The sequence below is a fragment of the Uloborus diversus genome, chromosome 2 (assembly GCF_026930045.1).
Source record: "Uloborus diversus isolate 005 chromosome 2, Udiv.v.3.1, whole genome shotgun sequence".
In the NCBI taxonomy this organism is placed as follows: Eukaryota; Metazoa; Arthropoda; class Arachnida; order Araneae; family Uloboridae; genus Uloborus; species Uloborus diversus.
In genome coordinates this window covers 186,303,731-186,323,279 of record NC_072732.1, presented here as the reverse complement: position 1 = coordinate 186,323,279, position 19,549 = coordinate 186,303,731, and the positions used below count along the sequence as shown (strand labels likewise).

General features: G+C 31.1%; 1 protein-coding gene across 1 annotated transcript in view; it reads right to left on the bottom strand.

The window, feature by feature from the left end:
- LOC129216709 (zinc finger SWIM domain-containing protein 5-like) overlaps nt 1–17,888 on the bottom strand; it is a 37,810-nt gene extending 19,922 nt beyond the window's left edge. The window contains exons 1-8 of the mRNA XM_054850925.1: nt 17,849–17,888; nt 12,128–12,236; nt 8,782–8,909; nt 5,133–5,276; nt 3,426–3,574; nt 1,683–1,833; nt 1,092–1,292; nt 245–460 (exon numbers count right to left, since the gene is read on the bottom strand). Of these exons, the coding sequence (XP_054706900.1) occupies nt 245–460; nt 1,092–1,292; nt 1,683–1,833; nt 3,426–3,574; nt 5,133–5,276; nt 8,782–8,909; nt 12,128–12,236; nt 17,849–17,888 (1,138 nt within the window). The remainder of the gene's footprint in view (nt 1–244; nt 461–1,091; nt 1,293–1,682; nt 1,834–3,425; nt 3,575–5,132; nt 5,277–8,781; nt 8,910–12,127; nt 12,237–17,848) is intronic.
- Nucleotides 17,889–19,549: the final 1,661 nt, after the last annotated feature.

The window sequence follows — 19,549 nt, the reverse complement described above, 5'->3', positions numbered from 1 at the left end:
AATGCAAAAACCATCACATTTCAAAATCTAGTTCATTTTAAAACTTGATACCAATAAGGACAGACAAGTTTTTCCATAAATTAATATCAAACATTTAAAATAAGTATATATTCATTTTGTTTATTATTAACAAGTTCAAGGAAGATTTAGGTGAAATCAGTTTTAACAGCAGACTTCTCCCATGGTAAATTGCCTCAATTTATATGCATAAATCTACATCTTAGCCCATTTATTTAAAACTCACCTGGCCATAGGGGATATCCCTGAGAATTGAAAGCGCCTAGAAGAGGAGTTTCATTGTTTGGGCTAAGGCTATCATTGTTCAAAATGAATTTCAGATGGGGATCGTCCCAGCTGAGATGGCAGGCTTCGAGGGCTCGATGGAAGATGGTTCTCAACTGAGGAGCAGCGGTGGGTCGGTGGTGTCCAGTTGATGCAAGAGGCCGATCTCTTGGCCGTTCTAGGAAAAAAGAAATGATCAGATTAACTATTAATGTTACATAACAAGTATTAAAATTATCCCCCCTTTACTATTAAAATTATAAATTATCGATTAAAAAAAATCAAAAGAAAACTAATAATAATAAAAAATAGAAAACCAAATTAAGAGAGTAAAATAGCATGTAACACTTTTCCATTGATTAAATTGAAATCCAGATTGTAATTTTTCATGCGCAGATTGATTGGAGTGTGGTTGCTATAACATCATTTCAATTTAAAGTACTAAAAATACATTAAAATGTGGATAATTCTTTTTCATCTTTGTGCCTTTCAGTGGCAAAAAGCAAAATTAACAGTCTTTTTCTTTCTCTTTTTTATAGAACATTTTTGGATAATAAAATCCTAATTAGACTCAAAAATACAGAATGCTACCTTTTAGTATTTCAGGATGTTACATTTTAAAAATTGACTTAATTTGAAGGAGGATTTCTGCATCTGATGTGTGTGTGCATCTCACACAGCATGAAATATTGACTCTATGAAATAACTGAATTAGACATTTTAATGCTAACATATATATTTAAACTAAGGGAAGGAAGAGGGTAAAATGTTGAAACGGCCTTTCAAAACCTATTTTCTTGCACACTTACCATTTTCATCATCAGATGAATCTGAAGAACTGTCATCAACTAAAGGCCTCCGGCTATTGTTTGTGCCCCTCATTGGCCTGAAGTCAGCATCCTCCAAAGGACAAACATGCATTGCAGCCCATTTCTCCAAGTACGTTTTCCAATGTGACCGCTCTAAAGCAGTGCAATGAGGATTGAGGACAATACAGACCCACAAAGCACCTGACAAAAAGAAAAGATGTTGAATTTGTAATCCAATGTTTCAGAATCACTTATTTACATTGCAATGAGGCAGTATCCAAACAAATCTCAATCACGAACCAGTTTTGCAATAGCTGTAAAGTTATCTTTATTTACAGAGTGTAAACATCCACCAGCATATTTATGCAATGGTTTGTTTTCTAATTACTATTAGTAATTTATTCAGTTATACACCATACACTGTATTTTAAAATAAAGATAAACATATCAGATATAACTTCGGTAGTACATCAGTATGCTTAAAAACATAAGAAAAGATTGTATTTGAAAAAAAATATGTAATTCTTAAAAAAGATAAAATAGTAGATTTACATAAATTGCACCTGAATGATACAAAACTTAATCACATACCTAACTGGTCCCATAACTGCCGACATTTATCGGTCATGGGTGTACCCTGAGAGTGCCAGATGACCAACCGAGGATCTGCTAGGAACTGTTCAGTGATGAGGCGCAACATTCGCCCACCGTTGGAATCTTTCGCCCTCAACATTTCTTTTACCTGTAGGAAGAAACATGTTTAAGATTTCATACAAAAATATTTATGCCATTACAAAAAGTAATAATATTTAAACAAAATACTATTTCAACTAAATTATACTTTTTTCACAATTACTTTGAAATTCTAACATAGATAATGATTGCAAAACAACTACAGGAGCTTATTAAAAGCTTAGAAGTTCTTATCAGTTCCTATTTGCCCCTGGTTCCTACGGTTGTCAGAGCCAGAGCATTGAGAAAAGTACAGCCAAGGGAAAGGTTAGATATCAACTGAAGTGGGCATGCATATATTTGGCCTTTGGGCTCCCACTAAATTTTTGCAGGCATAAGAAAGACCAAACGATACAAATAATAACAATAATAATCCACAAGATATTTTTATACTAAAGTTAACATTTTTTAAAGATTATTTAATTAAAAATAAAATCTTGATGGATACTATTTTTATTTTTTAAGACTACATTATTTGAAGCATCTATCTCCAGTTTAACGATTACATTTAAACCTTAAATGTAAAAAATAAAGATATTTATAAAATTATTGTAAACATTTATACATGTCCATGAGGAACCAATAAATAAGAAAGACATTTGTCATAAAATAGCAGCCAGAAATTTTTTTTGAAAACGAACATTTACAAGTTAATGTTTGTTCACAGTTGGTAGAGTAGCTGCATTAACATTGTTAAAAAAACCATTGCATAAATTTATGATGTAATCCATCTAATTCCTTTGCTTTAACAGTCATTAGGTTTTTAAAATTTTCATTACCAAAACGAACGTGAAACTAATGGAACATTTATACTGCTCCTTTGACAGTCAAAGTTTTACAACTTTGTATATTTCCTTTAAAAAAAAAATCTGGTGGCAAGAGCTCTGAGAATGAACACTAAAGCAGGAGCCTCTCACCTTAAATAGGAGAGCTGGCATGTCTGCAATAAACCTTTATGCAGCTACAAAGTGCAAGCTTAATATTTAATGTTCTGAATTAAGCATTCACAGATAAAAAATAAATAGCTTGCCGGATTTCTGAAATGTTTAACCGGGAAACCAGAATGAATCCCCTCCCTCCCCCTAACGTCCTGAATATTCAAAAAAGTACACACACTTAGCTGGTTTTTAGAGTTTTATATGGTAGTTCATTCCTAATGTTATAAATAAATGGTTACCAATTATGAACCTAAACCAGGAACAATAATAAATGATACATGCAGGAAAAATGTAAACATTTAATTACCGACAGCTACTTTAGTAAAAACTTTGAATGGGAAATAAAGGTTTGGACAATATTTCCATGTTGTATTTTTCATTGACTAAGACTTTTTTTTAGTCTTTTTTGGTTTTAATCTTGTAAAAACCCACACAAGCTGATCAAATATTTATTTTACAAGTCGATGTTACAAATGATAATGTAATTATTCTAAATAGTTATTCAGTTAATTATCGACTTTTTTGCTCATCTAATGAAATTCATCTTTTACCGGTATGTGAAGTAAACCAGCCAAGACATCGGGGTTTTGTCTGGAAACTGGGACTATCCCGGTCAAACCGGGACATCTGGCAAGCCATGGCAACAAGAAATTGAAAGACTCACTTTTGAGAAAAGGCAGTTGAGCTGTTTGTTAGCACTGTAATAGCTTCCCTGAGACAGATATGTTCGAACTTGCTCTCCTACTTGCTCTTCGTCTAGATGCCAGCTGTGTTCTTCATCGGCCGGAGCTCCTGCTGTTGGATCAGGAGCTCCTAAAATCAAGAGAAAGGTGAGATTAGCTTTTACTAGTATTTACACTACACTTAAAATAAACACAGACTAATTTAACATTGATGCATTTTTCTATATATGGGTCATTCCCCAGAATGTGTAACTTTTGAACAAAAATATTTCTCAAAATCAAAACCTCTTCTGCTTTTTCCTATTTTCATTCTTACGTCATGAAACTGTTACTTACTAGAAGTAACCACAAACAATAATGGAAATATTAATAATAAAAATCTTTCAGAGTTTGAAAGTAGAGGAATATTTAATATCAAAGAAGAAATCATGTTAACTGTTAAAACAATGAGCAATTTTAATGATGTGTAAATCTAATATCAAGCTCTCTTGATAACAGCTTAAATTTTAATTATCCTTTTACTCAAATTTATGTTTAAAAATAGCATAGTATTAATATATATTTCCAAATTAATAAATTTAAAACAATACTGAAAATTTAATCAAAAATTGATGTATTTCACCCCCAATACTTATTCTCACCTTTCTGACAATGACATTGACAATGGTTATCACCAAGGTGAGGAATTTTTTATTAATATAGGCCTAATGGATGCACTTTGCATGGAAAGAAATTTTTTCTTTGTTGCTACAATCTGCACATAAAACCTGATATATATAAATTCTGTAAAACCAATATAAAACCTGTATACTTTTTTTTTCCCCATTGATTTACAAGCCTGAACTTTAAGCTCGCAGAGGTGAGAATTCCAAATAACCATACTTGGTTTTTAAAACAAAATCTATCTTGCTTCACAACGAAAATCTGAATTATTTAAGGCTGAAAATGAAAGGTGGCTCACTTGTATCATGGGAAATAAAAGATGATAGCATTATTGTCATCTGCCAATGAGAAATGAAATTTTTTGTTCAGGGAGGTGAAACTTGATTGTGTGACGCAAGTTCAAATCTCATCTACATAAAAAAGTCAGAACATAATGCTGTATCATGCAGCTTTTCTAAGATTCAGTTCTTATAGTTTAGAAATGAAATCGTAACCAGCTAGTTTGACATAGCTCAAATTATAAGATGGAGCTTTCGATGGAGTCATCGATTAGGATTCAAAGTTATTTATTTTGAAAATAAAATCTGAAATTAAGATGTTTTTTTGGGACTCAAATGAACTCTGATTTAAAGCTGAAGAATAGACGTAAGTAATTACTGTTCCATAAGCTCATGATAATGAAGGTTGATTAGCTAAACTTTAAAAACTAAATTTACAGTATCAGCGCTTAGGCACACAAATTGAAACATTGAAATATAAAATGCATTTAGCTATTAAAATTACAAGAATGTACTTTTAAATTGTACAATTATTTGGATAATTTATGTAATCAAAAGAAAGAGATTAATCTGTTGTGTACAAACAAGCAAGTCAGGTAAAATTGAACAAACGAGAATGACTTTCAAAAGTCCTTCGAATGTAGTTCACATCATACGAATCATGGATAAAATACAGGTCACAAATCAATTAAAATTTTCGATGCACCATATTATTTTAATATTATGTTAAGAAGCAAATAGACAAACCGGCAATCCTGTTGATCAAAGACTTGGTTTGTAAGATGTCATCAGCAAGCCTTTGCGCTGTGGGGAGAACTTCCGTATGATGTTCTGCTATAAGATATTGTACTAGCTTTTGTAACTGTTGTCGATCCAACTGAAGGAGAGTTTCTAAAGAGAAGAAACATTGCAGATCAACAAAAGTGAATTATTTGTGTTTTGCAGTAAATTTTAATGATTTCCACTAAACTACAGTCCTTGGATAAAAGATCAAAGCGTTGAAGTGGAACATATTCTTAAAATTTCAAGTGCTTCATTTAAGTAATGGAAATATACATGCAAGATATTATTTAACACCAGTAGTTTATACACATAAAACCTAATACAGTAGTTTACACAGATGTAAGGACTGTTTTTATCAAAAAATGCAGACGGTAATTTTGGCTGCCCTACTGATTTGAGTGAATTCATCTGGCTGGTGACAGTTAAATGTATTGTGGTCACCAAGTCCTACAAGTTCCCATTTCAAATCTTAGGGAAGTTCACCTTCCTTCACATAAAAGTTTGGTCAGGTCTAATTTAAAGCATGCTGTTCAGTTTTGGTCTTAGAATAACTTATAGGAAAAGGGTTTAAACGGGTCCTAGGCGTGGACGCCCATATGCAAAATTGTAAGGGGCGGCTCAGACATTTTAACCATGGTTTAGCAGGATATTTTCCCCATGGAAACAGATTTCAGGATAGATTAGAGTCATTAAAATTTGACATTTTTAATTATTTATTTATTAATGGCTGGAGAAGAAATATTTTTATATTTTTGCAAAGAAAAAAAGTACTAAATGCAAGGAAGTTCTCATTTCCAAGGGAGGTGGGGGGCGGGGGGGGGGGGCTCGAGCCCTCTTGCCCCCTATAAGGGCACCCTTGGTACTAGGTTGACAAATAGACTTTTTGACATGGATCATGATTCTATGCTTTAAAAGCTTTTCTATGTATCTTTGCCAAAGTTAAGTCAGGTGGAAATGACAGAGCAATTAAAATAAGTTAAAATGAAAAATCTCTGCATCGATATCAAAGCCACACGTCATTGCTTAAACTTTTCCAATCCAAAGCTAACCTGCAAGTTGGAATATTACTACTTTCACTGGTTTGTAGGCATTATGAATAATTTTTATAGCAGCTGTTACTTCAATGAGAGTGATTAATTTTTAGAGGGTTCTCGAACTTTATTAAAGATTGGTAAATTGACTAAGACCAACCTAGTTGAGCTCTGTGTCTATTGCTGGTCACTTTTACATTTGTAGGTTTTAATTTTGAAAAAAAAAAAAAAAAAAAAAAAACTTAATATTTGCTTCCTTAGTTCAATTAGATATATTTTACTTTTCAACTCTAATATTATAACACTAGAAAGTTCAGGGGTCTGTCCAGGGTTTTTCACAGGGTCCGTTTTTTGTGAAAAATCAAAAAAAAATTTTTTTTTTTTTTTATGAAAGATCGTTTTTTTTTTTTTTTTTTTTTTTTTTTTTTTGTAAAATAAAATTTTGTAAAAATGAAAAATTTAAATTTATAAACATTAATAAATGTGTTTGGGGGAGGGGGAGGCTCATGGAGCAAACTACGGCATTGAAATAATTTGTTGGAAAGTTTTACAGTATTTTTTGTCTTTTCTAGGGCATTTTCGAAGGTTATCATAGCAATAGGGAGGTATCATTCTCCAGCGGATGGTCAACCTAGATGTATCAGTATCTATATACCGTTCCACATCTTGTTAAATTGTACTAGAAATTTTTTCTGAAGATTTTGTATAAAGAGTAAAATCATAAAATAATTGAAAAAAAAAAAAATCAGGCAGTTGTTCAGTATTTAGCTTTTTGGCGCATGAAATTTTTACAGAGCACGAAATTTCGTTTTAAATTTGTAATTTTAACAAAAATAAGTATAAATTTTATTTGTTTACCTCTGAATAAAGCGTAGTAAGCATTTAAAAAAATGCAAAAAATTCCATTCCTATAGCGGATGCAAAAAGATTGAAATTTTTGAAGTGAAGGCATCAAAAGTATAAGAACGGAATATAAAAGAATTTATATTAGTAAAATCTTTTCAAATTGCATATTAAAGGTTAATGATAAACATATTGATAATGTCTATCGACATAGTTGAAGCAAAAATAAAATTAAATGATCGAACCGTCTTGACACTTTTAAAAGAACACGAAATTCTGCTTAAACTAATGATTTCACTAAAAATAATGATAATTTTCATTTATTTGCCTCGTAACAAAGCTTAGTTAGCATGAAAAATGAGTAAGATTTGATTGTCATACCGGATGCAAAGAGATCGCGTTTTTCAAAATGAAGGCATCAAGAGTGAAAAACAGCAAATAAAAGAGTTTATTTAAGTAAAACAATTTTAGAATTGCATTTTAAAAGGTTTACATGATGAATATTATTGATAACCACCGACATTTTCGCCGAAAATTCGTAGTTAGAAAAGAAAAAAAAAAGGAGGTGGGGTAATGTAAAACAATGGACAATACCAGATTCCCGATATGGACATAGGAAAAAAATACAGGAATTCCGGTTTATAACCGATACACGAGCACCCCTGTTAGCATAAAAAATTCAAAACTAATATAATTTCTTCTTAAGATAACGTTAAAACATCACACCATAAAGGCACAAAAATTGCCAAGCTGGAAAATGTTAGGAATATTTTCCAAGTCCCTGTGAAAGGTTTACTAGACGTTTATTTATTTAGCGTTAATGTTAATTTTATAGTTGGTAACCATATCTGAAGCGATCACATTTCTTCCCCAACCTATAGCTATTCTATTTGTTAGCAGTACCAAGTTCAATTCGCTGATATGTGTTATTATTGTTTAGATTGAGAGCAGAGGGAGAAAGGTGCTGAGGCAGCAATATCAATATGCAGAGGCCATAACATTTTCAGAAAAATCTATAACAACAACATCGTTGCAGGCTATTTTTATTCTGCTGTGATAAAAGAAACAGTAAGCATCACAGAAATATGCAGACATTTCTTTTGAAAAATTAGCCGTTTTGATTTTAAATTTGCTTTTACAGTAAATGATTTGTGAAAGATCCTTTTTTAATGATTAGAATTTTGTGAAGGGTCAGTTTTGGTTGATCGGAATTTTGTGAAGGGTCCGTTTTGGTTGATCGGAATTTTGTGAAGGGTCCGTTTTGAGTGATCGTATTTTTGTGAAGGGTCCGTTAACGGACCCAAATTTCCCCTGGCCAGACCCCTGAAGTTGCCAGTCAAAGTATGACAGGAGAAAATTGCTTCTCTTTTTCTACATTTTAATGAAGCAATTGCCTGTTGATAATATTTTGATAGTTGAAATTTTAATCCCAACTCCAGTGTATTAACCCTAAACTCCAGTAGATAGCATTCATAGCTGACTGCTTTTTCGTTTTCTTCATTCCCCTGAAATGAGTCTTACCAGTGAAACAGTTAAGTTCAGCCTTGTCACAATAAAGCCTTTCCCTGCACGTTAAACATTACCAAAACACATTATCAATTTATCATGCCATGGTGTGAGTTTCATTGTTGAAACATGCGCATTACTCGATCATCAGCTATTATACATATGAGGATATTATCTCACGCTGCATTTGTTCTCTCTTAAAAAAATGAATACTAAATCTCAAATGTACTAACCTGAGATGGGTACACGAAGCCTGACACTGTCCGCATTTCTTATTCTGTACAGAGCAAGAGCTACAACATGTTGACACCAAAATATATCTTTTGTATCACACGTACATGTGACTGATGTTATTTTACACCTTTAGTTATGAAAAGAGGCAAAAGAAATAATTAGCATACAACACAAATTCATTTCTATTTTTTAAGCATATAGAATACATTCTAATGAAAATATTAACAACTCATACCTATTTGCAATTACAGTAAAAGACATCAAAATAAAAATTTCAAAAAATACTTTTTTGGGATATAAGATCAGGATCAATGTTGATTCTCTATGCTGCACCAAATATTGTTTCATGTTCTGAAAGAAAACCCCCTTGGTTTCTTCCTCTTTACTTCAAATATATTAAGAATAAACTCACAACATTACTCCCCCCCCCCCCATTTTGTTTCTTTAGTTATTTCACTTCCGTACAGCCAAAATGAATATCATTAAATAAAAACCATTTGTTAAACATGAGCTAAAACTTCTTTAATGTTTGCAGAGTGGGGGAAGGAAAGAATTTCTCGCTGCCAAATATTTTGAACATGAACAAAAGTTTCTTTTGCACTGAAGAGCATGCTGGTTAACAACAGCACTTATATGCAGATTATATATATGCTGCAGTATATCTTCAGAATAAATAAATGTAAAAATAATAAATAAATTCCAAAGTAAATATTTTGTATAGATAATTTTGAATATTTAACTCATTAAAGTTCAGTTTTATTAACAAAAAATCAATTTTCCTATTTTTTTACCATAAAAAATTAGCTTTTTCCACCATTTTGAAATTTCCAGAAATTTTACCTCCTTAGCTCATAAATCTTAACCAACACATTTAAATTGGTATCAAGTTCAACAGAACTCTCTTATTAGGCATTATGTCCAGGTAAATTGTTTTTTCTTTTTTATTTTTATTTTTTTTTTTTATTTTTTTTTTAAATTTCAAATTGAAAAAAAAAATATTTGCTACTGTACTTATTTTTTGAAACTGTTACATCCGAATTTAGAATTTAATTTCAGATGAAGAACGTTGAGGAAATCAACGATATGTCAATGAATTCATTACCCCCCCCCCCAGAACATGCCTCAAACTGAACCTGAGCACGAAAATCTCTCATTTTATCTATTTCCTACAAAAAATGTAAAAAAAAAAAAAAACGGTTTTATCTGAAAATATTTCATCTACCATATTTTTGTGAGTAAACGCACATCATAATATTTATTAAAGAAATTAATTTTTAAAAAATTGTATGCAACGCACTGGTTGTAAGCGCCGAACCTGAAGTTAAACAATTAAAAAGCAAAATTGATTTTGTTAGTTCTTTTTTGAAGAATACTGAAATGCATTTAAACGGATGAAAGGTTCTAAAGTTTTTTTTTTATTTTAATTTAATATAATTACTTATAGATATGAACTTTAATTTCGCCAAATTTCGGATCGCTACCGAAAATGTTCGGCATAGCGGATGTAAAAACATTGAACAATCGCTTTAATAGATGTTAAAAAAGATATGATCTTTCATTGAAATAATCAACGTATATACTCTCTTAAATTTCAGCACTTTAATCCCAAGAAACGATGTTTAAAGTAGGGGTGCGACATCGAAGTTTTGGAAACATTGATGTTTTTGTTAAAACATCGATGTTTTTGGATTATTGACGTTTTGGTTTCGATGTTGATGTTCCTGCATTTTATTGAAAATTATCATGAAATTGGCTCCAATTTTCTTGCTAGGGAATTAAATTTACTAATGCCAAAACAGCTTTACGCCAAAATAAATAAATCATTTTTTGCACCCATTTTATAAGATGAATTTTTCTGTGTAGAGGATGATTTTTGGAAAAGATATCCCTACAAGATAGTAGAAGATTAACTATAGAGTGAGGAAGAGGTCATAGCTATTGGAAGAAGGTAGCCTGGTGCCAGAACGTGCAGTCTATTTGAAGGCTCCAGTTCTTAAACTAAAGGAAAATCCTATACGTTACTACGGTGAAAATTATAACTTTCAAAATTCAGAGCTGGTAAAAGTTGCTTTAAAGTATTTGATAGTGATGGCAACTTCTGTGTTCTCCATCAGAAAGAGACGTTTCTCTGACTGGTGGAATAGTCTGCGAAAAGAGAAATGCGCTTCTGGGGGACAAAGTAAACTTTTTTTTCTCCAAACCGTCAACATCAATATTTAGGGTTACTTATCGATTTCCCCCAACAAGAAATTGTGCTATGATATTTTTTTCTTAGATTCTTTTTTGATGTAAATTCACTTTCATTCAGTTTGAAAATATTTCCTTATTACTATAACTAGTTTGTATTAATCGGTACTTGTCTTATTATCAATTCTTGTCCTACTAAAATACCAAGATATGGCAAAATTATTCTCATTAAATTATGTGCATGATTTGAAGTTCAGTATTTTCAATATATTCATCGGGGTACACTTTCTTTTGTATTTAAATTAGTGTAGTATATTCAAAAAACATATTTGCAAAAAGATCAATGTTTTAAAACATCGATGTTTTTTTTTAATCGATGTATCAATACCATCGATGTTTTAATTTCTAACATCGATGTTTTGCCATCGATGCAGCACCTCTTAAGTTTAAAACTTAAGAGGTGCTGCATCGATGGCAGGGTCGGACTTATTCGCGAGATAAAAGTTCGAAACTTTTTCTTGAACTAGGACTCTAAAATCTGGACGCTTTCACGATCTTAGCTCAACCCTTTTAACTCTAAACATTTGAGAAATAAATACTGACACATTCAGGCAACATTTTATATTGTTTGCCCATTAATAAAGTACTTTAACTACAGTAGAAGCTCTACTGTGAAAATGCGAGAAGCTGATTTTGAATTCATCAATTTTTTACATAGTTGATAGCTTGGAAATTATTTAGTTAAAAAAATGTATTTGAAATATTGCAACAAGAAGATTTCAAAAGGAAAATTTTGTTGATTTTAACTCAATTAGAAACAACAATTAACACATAAAAACGTATCGGTGAAACTAATCCGTTTTGAAGTTTCTCCTTTGTTGGGTGTGAGTATTTCGCTCACGATGCGAGTTAACCTTTAACATTTTGCTAAAGCTTTTTTTTTTTTTTTTTTTTTTTCCAATTTACGATTTTCTGTTGAAGAATTTTTGAACTCAGCTTAAACCCTGTTGGTTTGTCAACGAAATATAATGTACCTAAAAGTAAACTGATTGCTAAGCACTTAAAAATGTTTCAATGCACAGAAAAATTTTGTTAAATATTAGGAAGGTCATCATTGTTAATTAACCTATTAGAAAAAATGCTTAATGATGTAGTTACCTATCGAACGTAATTGAAACACGACATCTTTTGTCATTTTCTGAGTAACTAGGATGTGTGCTATTACTGGAACTTTTAGGTGCCGCCACTATTCCACTCAAATGAAAACCTGAGAAATAAGAAAAACATCATTAGTTCACATCAAAAATCGAATTACTGCAAAAAAGAAAAGAAAAAATGCACTTTATACACAAAATATCAATTAAGGTAAAAGCATTTTTTAATAGAATAAAGCATAAAATTGCTGTTTTTTTTTTTTTTTTTAATGTAATTACACCTCACTATCATAACATTTAATAGATCATTTAAATTTTTACATCAGATTTCATTTCAATGTCACTCTGATATTATTACCATATTACTTGCTGGTAGAAGTAGAACAGCTGCATACTTAAATATAGATGCTACATAGCCAAAATATTCTTAGGGTGAGTACTTAAGTTTAGGAGGATTTTATTGTAGAATAAACTTATGGTAACATAAGGCACTATTATCATTTTTAATTATGTTTTGTTAAAAAACAAAACCTACTCTTATTTATACTCTGCTATCGAGCGAAGTGCATATCCAGGAGGTGTCAAGGAGGTTCATTCTTTAAGAGCTATTGTCTATAAGGATCAGGCAGGTTGTGATTGTTGACATTTTTAATTTTTCTTATTTTCACATATGTTGTTCCTTATCATAAATGTAATGTTTGTGCAAAATATGAGCTTTGTCTGCCTTACCGTTTTTCGGGAAATAAAATTTTTAAATTTAGGGGGCGTGCCACATTTTTGCGTGTTTTTTAAATTTGCAGATTTTTAAGTTCTTGTTGCTTTAAGCGCCCCTATAATGACATGGATTTTTAAATTCTATACTATTATATGGTCTTCTTAGATACTATTACAGCTGTCAAATCGGTGTCACTACGAGGGCGACGGCCACAAACTCCGTTTAAAAATGACAGAAAATGAATTTTTTTACTACATTCAATGCCAATTTTCTCAAAGCGCCTTCATGATGACACCAACGTTTTTACATAAATTCCTAGCTACACTTGCATACATCAAAAATATGAAATAAAATTGATGTCACTATAAGGGCACCAGAAGACATTGGAACTTTTATGTGATAAGTTTCACAAAAATGCAAATGTTTAAAACCTAACTACTACTTGACCATTTGCAAGTAAAGGTCAAATGCATGGCAAGAAGGATTGGAATAAATTCATTTGACCGTAAAAAAGGCGAGTATTTGTATGATAATTCAAACATATTATGCACAATATATCCACCTGTACCTATATCAAAACGAGCATTTTCTATTCAAGATAAAGACGATCTTACTGCCCAAAGCTGTTTATGTTAAACATTGCTTCATTGTAATAAATTAAAAATAAATATGGTCAAAACACTATATGGGTGTGATAAGATTAAACTAACAAAATACATAAATAAACAAATAAAATAAATTAATAATAATAAAAATAATAAATGAAAAAAATGCACCACAACATACTAACTTCAAATGATTATATTTCCAAAAGTAGTAGGAGTGACACTAATTTTATTAGTTCAAATGTTAGACAAACATGTTTGGTTATCTAGCTTAGTTAGTTTCAGATCTCTGCTATGAGGGGGCTGGTTGTATTCAAATTAGCAAATGGTCAACTTCTACTATTTCTCTGGGATACCATGTTTTCCCATGCTTTAGTGCTACAAAATTAACAGATATCAATAAGAGATGACCGTCTTTCTGAAACTGGGTGATTTGATTTTTTATGTTTTCTTTGTTTTAGTCTACGTCATCCTCAAATTATGTTTTAGATTCTGAATGCTCGCTATATAATACATTATGTTCATCACTACTTAAGACATTATGTTATAAATATTTACTTTTTTAATATAAATAACAGATAAAAAATTAGTATGATTGAAAAAATATGAATATTAGTACGACTATTTTAGCCATAATGTACATTACACAATACGCCCATCTGTACCTATATCGATTTACTGTGTTTCTAATGCTTTTTATAAAGTTTTTTTATAAAAAGCATTAGAAACATTATTTTAGGTGTCACTGCTGTAATTTTATATTGAAGTTTAAAAAAAAACCGTGCAAAAAGCCATTTGAATTATAAGTGTTTTTTTAAATAACTCAATAACATACTGATTTCGAATGATTATATTTCCGAAAGTAATAGGAGTGACACTGATTTTTTTTATTTCATATGTTAGACGAACATGTTGGTTATCAAACTTAATTAGTTTCAGATCTCTGCTATGAGGGCGATAGTAGTAGTTAGGTTTCAAACATTTACATTTTTGTGAAACTTATCATATAAAAGTTCCAATGTTTTCTGGTGCCCTTATAGTGACACCAATTTTATTACATATTTTTGACGTATGCAAGTGTAGCTAGGAATTTATGTAAAAACGTTGGTGTCATCATGAAGGCGCTTTGAGAAAATTGGCATTGAATGTAGTAAAAAAATTCATTTTCTGTCATTTTTAAACGGAGTTTGTGGCCGACGCCCTCGTAGTGACACCGATTTGACAGCTGTAATAGTATCTAAGAAGACCATATAATAGTATAGAATTTAAAAATCCATGTCATTATAGGGGCGCTTAAAGCAACAAGAACTTAAAAATCTGCAAATTTGAAAAACACGCAAAAATGTGCCACGCCCCCTAAATTTAAAAATTTAATTTCCCAAAAACGGTAAGGCAGACAAAGCTCATATTTTGCACACACATTACATTCATGATAAGGAACAACATATGTGAAAATAAGAAAAATTAAAAATGTCAACAATCACAAATGCCGTAAACTGCCTGATTCTTACAGACAATGGCTCTTAAATTCAAAGATAGCTCAAAACTGGATTTTAGGGGTTTTATCTGAAATTAAAGGGGGAGAGCACCAGAACAGGGTTCATACCCTTTAGGCAGAAAAAAATACAAGCATTTTTCAAGGCAAAAAACAATTTTTTTCAAGGCAATTTCATAAATTAGTATTAAAAAAAGTGTAGCAGAATTCATTTAATGCAAACATATAAATAATAGGCAATAATATAAAAAAGTGAAAGAAAACATAGTTGTATTTTCTTCAACAAGAGACACTTTGATAAAAGATCCACTGTGTCAAAAGTTTTTCTGCAAATGTCTGAAAAGCTTGGTTATAAAGAGGAGCAGAGCTCAGAGGTTTAATTTTGCAATCTTCACAGTCAAAGTATTATATTTTATAGAATCTGCAAGCTAACATTTGAAAAATAAAAACTTAACTTTCATGATTACTTTAAATTTTCATGGGAAGAATCCAAAATACCTAAGTTCAATGGAATAGCCAGAGGAGGTTTTGAAGTCAACCCCCCCCCCTCCTTTCCCCCTGGCTTTTAACATTTATTTCCAATATTGATAGTGGTTTATACACATATAAAGCAGTTAGGACCAAAAACATCACCCCAGAAGGTAATTTCCAGTTGCACTATTAAGTTCAAAAATATTAGAGGTTCCAAAATCATTTACAAGTATGCGAAGTATGCAAATCAATTATTCGCATGTATGTATTAGTTGTTCAGCTAATAAAGCATTTCAACTGTCTTCAACTAAATTTAAAAATTAGTAGGAACGAAAACATTTTATGAAGGTCCCCAGTCCAGTCACCACTCCTCAAAATTCGCAAAAACTGCTGAGGATATGATAAATGCTCTGAATGTAAATGTCTTGTAATAGTCCATAAATGTGCAAGTTCAGATTCATAAAGCCATATTTCCAAATTCAAAAATTTCATAAGAAGTTGACATTCATTATGACAAAAGTAGTTTTATTTTGGAAACAAATGGGTTACTGTTATTGTTGAAATAATTTAAATTTAGAAAAGCGATAATATTCAGGTGTGATTGGGCCTAGCTACGTTGGACCTACTCAATTTATTAGAACCCAATGAAGATCAATGATCCTCCTTAAGCTATCTACCCCTTTTGCTGATTACAGCCTTTTCAGGTAAGCTGTTCCAAGTGCCCACAACCCTACTAAAGTAGTAATTTTGAACATTTGAGGTAAAAGGGGAAAATCGTAGTTAGGGAGGCAAAAGCATAACGAACACTACTTGATTTCTAGTGAATAACCAAAACACAATCACCCCCGTTACATAAAAGAAAATGATGTAATTATAAATTCCACTTTATAAAATTATATAATTCAAATTTTATATTTAAAATACAAACTTTAAGTTAAAATGTGAGGTGCTCAATTGTTTAAAGTAAATTTTTTTTTTCAAAAAATCTATAATAACCGAAAATTTGCTAATGATAATCAAAATTGCAAAATTAAGTATGTATATGTAATTAAACAAAAGTAATTATTTTTTCAGATATTGAAAAAATAATGTAAAAGAAGCTAATCTGATGTAGCATGTGTCAAAATAATTTCTAATTGCCAAAAATATAAAAATATTTACAAAATGCAAAAGGTTAAAACCGCAAACAAGGGAAGCAAATTTTTGGGAATTAAGTTCAATGCTGGCATGTTTCCCATAAAATAAATTTATTTTTTATTCAAATTAGACATAAAATAGGCTAATATAAGGTAGCAGAAATGAAAATAACATCTGATTAGCCAAAATATTTAAATATTCGTAAGATGCAAAAAGATTGACATTTCAAACACGAGAAGCAATTTTACGCGAAGTCTGAGTAAGTTAAACGTTGGCATGTTCTTTTATAAAATAAATCTTTTTTTTTTTACTAAAATTAAACATAAAATATGCTAATCTGAGGTAGCGTATGCGAAAATAACATTTGATTAGCCAAAATATTTAAATATTCGCAGGATGCAAAAAGATTGAAATCTCAAACACAAGAGCAATTTTATGCGAAATCCGAACAAGTTCAATGTTGTCATTTTTTCCAAAATAATTCCTTTGTTAAATATTGAAATGAAACAAAATAAAACTATTCTAAGGTACCATATGTCAAAACAGCTTCGATTGTAAAAAACTTTAAAATATTTACAAGATGCGAAAGGATTGAAATCACAAACACGAAAGCAAATTTTCGCGATGTTGCAAATCGAACACATGTTCAGAAAATTGCATTGTTGAAATACTTTTCAAAAAATTTTAAGCACAATCCGATGATTTTTGAAAGAATTTAAGCACTTAGAAACTTTTTCAAGGATGTCAAGCACTTGAAAATGAACTTTTTTTTTTCAAACACTTTTCAAGGTTTTTCAAGGGCGTACGAAACCTGCAGAAATGCTATTTACAGAGCATCTGCTGCATTTAAAGTTTTCAAATCCAAGACCTACCATGATTTCTGTTTCATGACTTTTCATGACTCACAGGATGCTAGGATTTCAGAAAAAATATACCTTTCTGATAAGAATTGGCTCAATTTGTATTTTGCGAAAGTAATTTTGCAACTATATGAGCTATACAATACAGATATGTTTCGGAAAAAAGTATATAATATGTAATAATGCAACAAAACGATTTTCGTATTCTATCGCTTCTATTTTAAATGTCCTCAACATTTTGGACCAATTTCATTTTCCAAAACCAAACACCTTCATAAATTTAAGAACAACACTCGTGAAAATGAATGATAGATAATATTTAAGCTTGATATTAGCTTGAATCGATTCGATGAAAATGGATTTAAACTCTTGAGTGGGCGTGGAAAAAGTACAGGTGTGTAAATTTTCACTTAAACAATACAAGAAGCGTTAAAAATATTACTAAACACAAAACCACTGATGCCCACACGGTAGCGTCGCATAGTTAACAAAAACCGAGAGAGTTTTGTAAAAGCGGATGCAATCGGATTTCGAAATGTGTAAACAATTCAAACATACGCGATACGCGCAAAAAGCAGCTAAAATGCTCATATTCCATTTCTAATCAGTAAATTTTTGTAAATATGTACGTTTCAGAACTCAAAATTCATGACCAATGATCAATTTCTATGACTTATTTTGAGCACTTTTTACAGAAAATCATGACTTACAGGGTAAAATTCAAGTATGGTCAAAATACATGACTTTCCAGGTGCACAACAAGGTATTTATGTAAAAATAACACCCCCCTTCTGATTTGTATTAAGATCTATCATTCTTTAATACTGATCTCCCCCCAAAAAATCTGCTGGATCGTTCTTGATCCCAGCAGAAAGAATGAAAAATCTTTCGATTCATATTATTCACAGTATAAACAACATAAGTTAGATTATCAAAGTAACACGAAACTTTTCTGTAAAACCATAAAAAATGAATTTTGCAAAAAAAGTTTCAAATAAAGATTTTTTTTCCTTTTTAATTTAAAAACTTGTTAATATTTTATCAATCTTGCCATTCAAGTACTTAGAGATATTTATGAACGTGTGATGCATACTTCACACTACGCATATTAGGTTAAAATTTGGGGGGAGATTGCTGAGTCAATCTGGGAGAGAAAACCAATGAATGAAAATTTTCGTAGCTCAGGTTAGAGCCGCTATATAGATAGCCCGACGCATCAGATGATCGTATTACCATTGTTACAGAATGTACAGAATCTTCTAATGTACTGTGGTAAATTTAATCAATTAATTTACGAAAAACATTTTAATAACTGTATCATGACTGCAAAAAAAAAAAAATATTATTTTATCTTTATTATATCTTCTTTTTTCTTTCTTTAGGTACATTGCACCTTTTCTCATTTATTACATGGCCGTGCCTGTTTATGTATATGGGGAGTCAATGAATGATTTTATAAACTTTCACGCTTAAAACTCCTACTTGATCGTCTGAAGACTTTAAAAACTGCAAGGGTAAAAAGATAAATCCACAAATTTTTTAAGCTCACTTCATTTTTTCTCTCTTCTATACCCAATATATTGAAGAAAATATTGCATTCGTTAAAATTTTCGATTTTTGAAGGATTAGCGCGTTTTGAGCTGTGCTGAATCCATTTTGACCATTTTTGGAAAATGTCCATCTTTGTGTGGGTGTGACCTGTTCCTGGGCAAAAACTGTTGCATAAAATCGAACAAAACTTGGTACACACAAGAGCTGATTTGATTCTGGCGCCAAAAGCTCAAAAGGGGATGGTTCAACCGAATGTTTTTTCTTGCTCATTGCGAGTGCTATATCGCATTAGAAAGATAGCTCAATTAATGCAACAATGTGAAAGATAGATCATATTAAAATGTCGTCTGCTCGAGCAAACCCTTCACGCGATTTAACTGTTGGAAAATGATTGGAAAAATCCAAAAATCGCAATGATTTCAAATTTTTATCTGTTGCTAATAAATATTTGTAATTACAATAAGCAAGGCTTTTGAAATGATTTTTCAAATTTCACTCTTTAATTCTGCCTTTGCGGGTATAATTCGATCGGAAATTGGCATGGTCGTCAAATTTTTGCTGAAGTAATACTATTTCGGGAACCCTAGTGTTT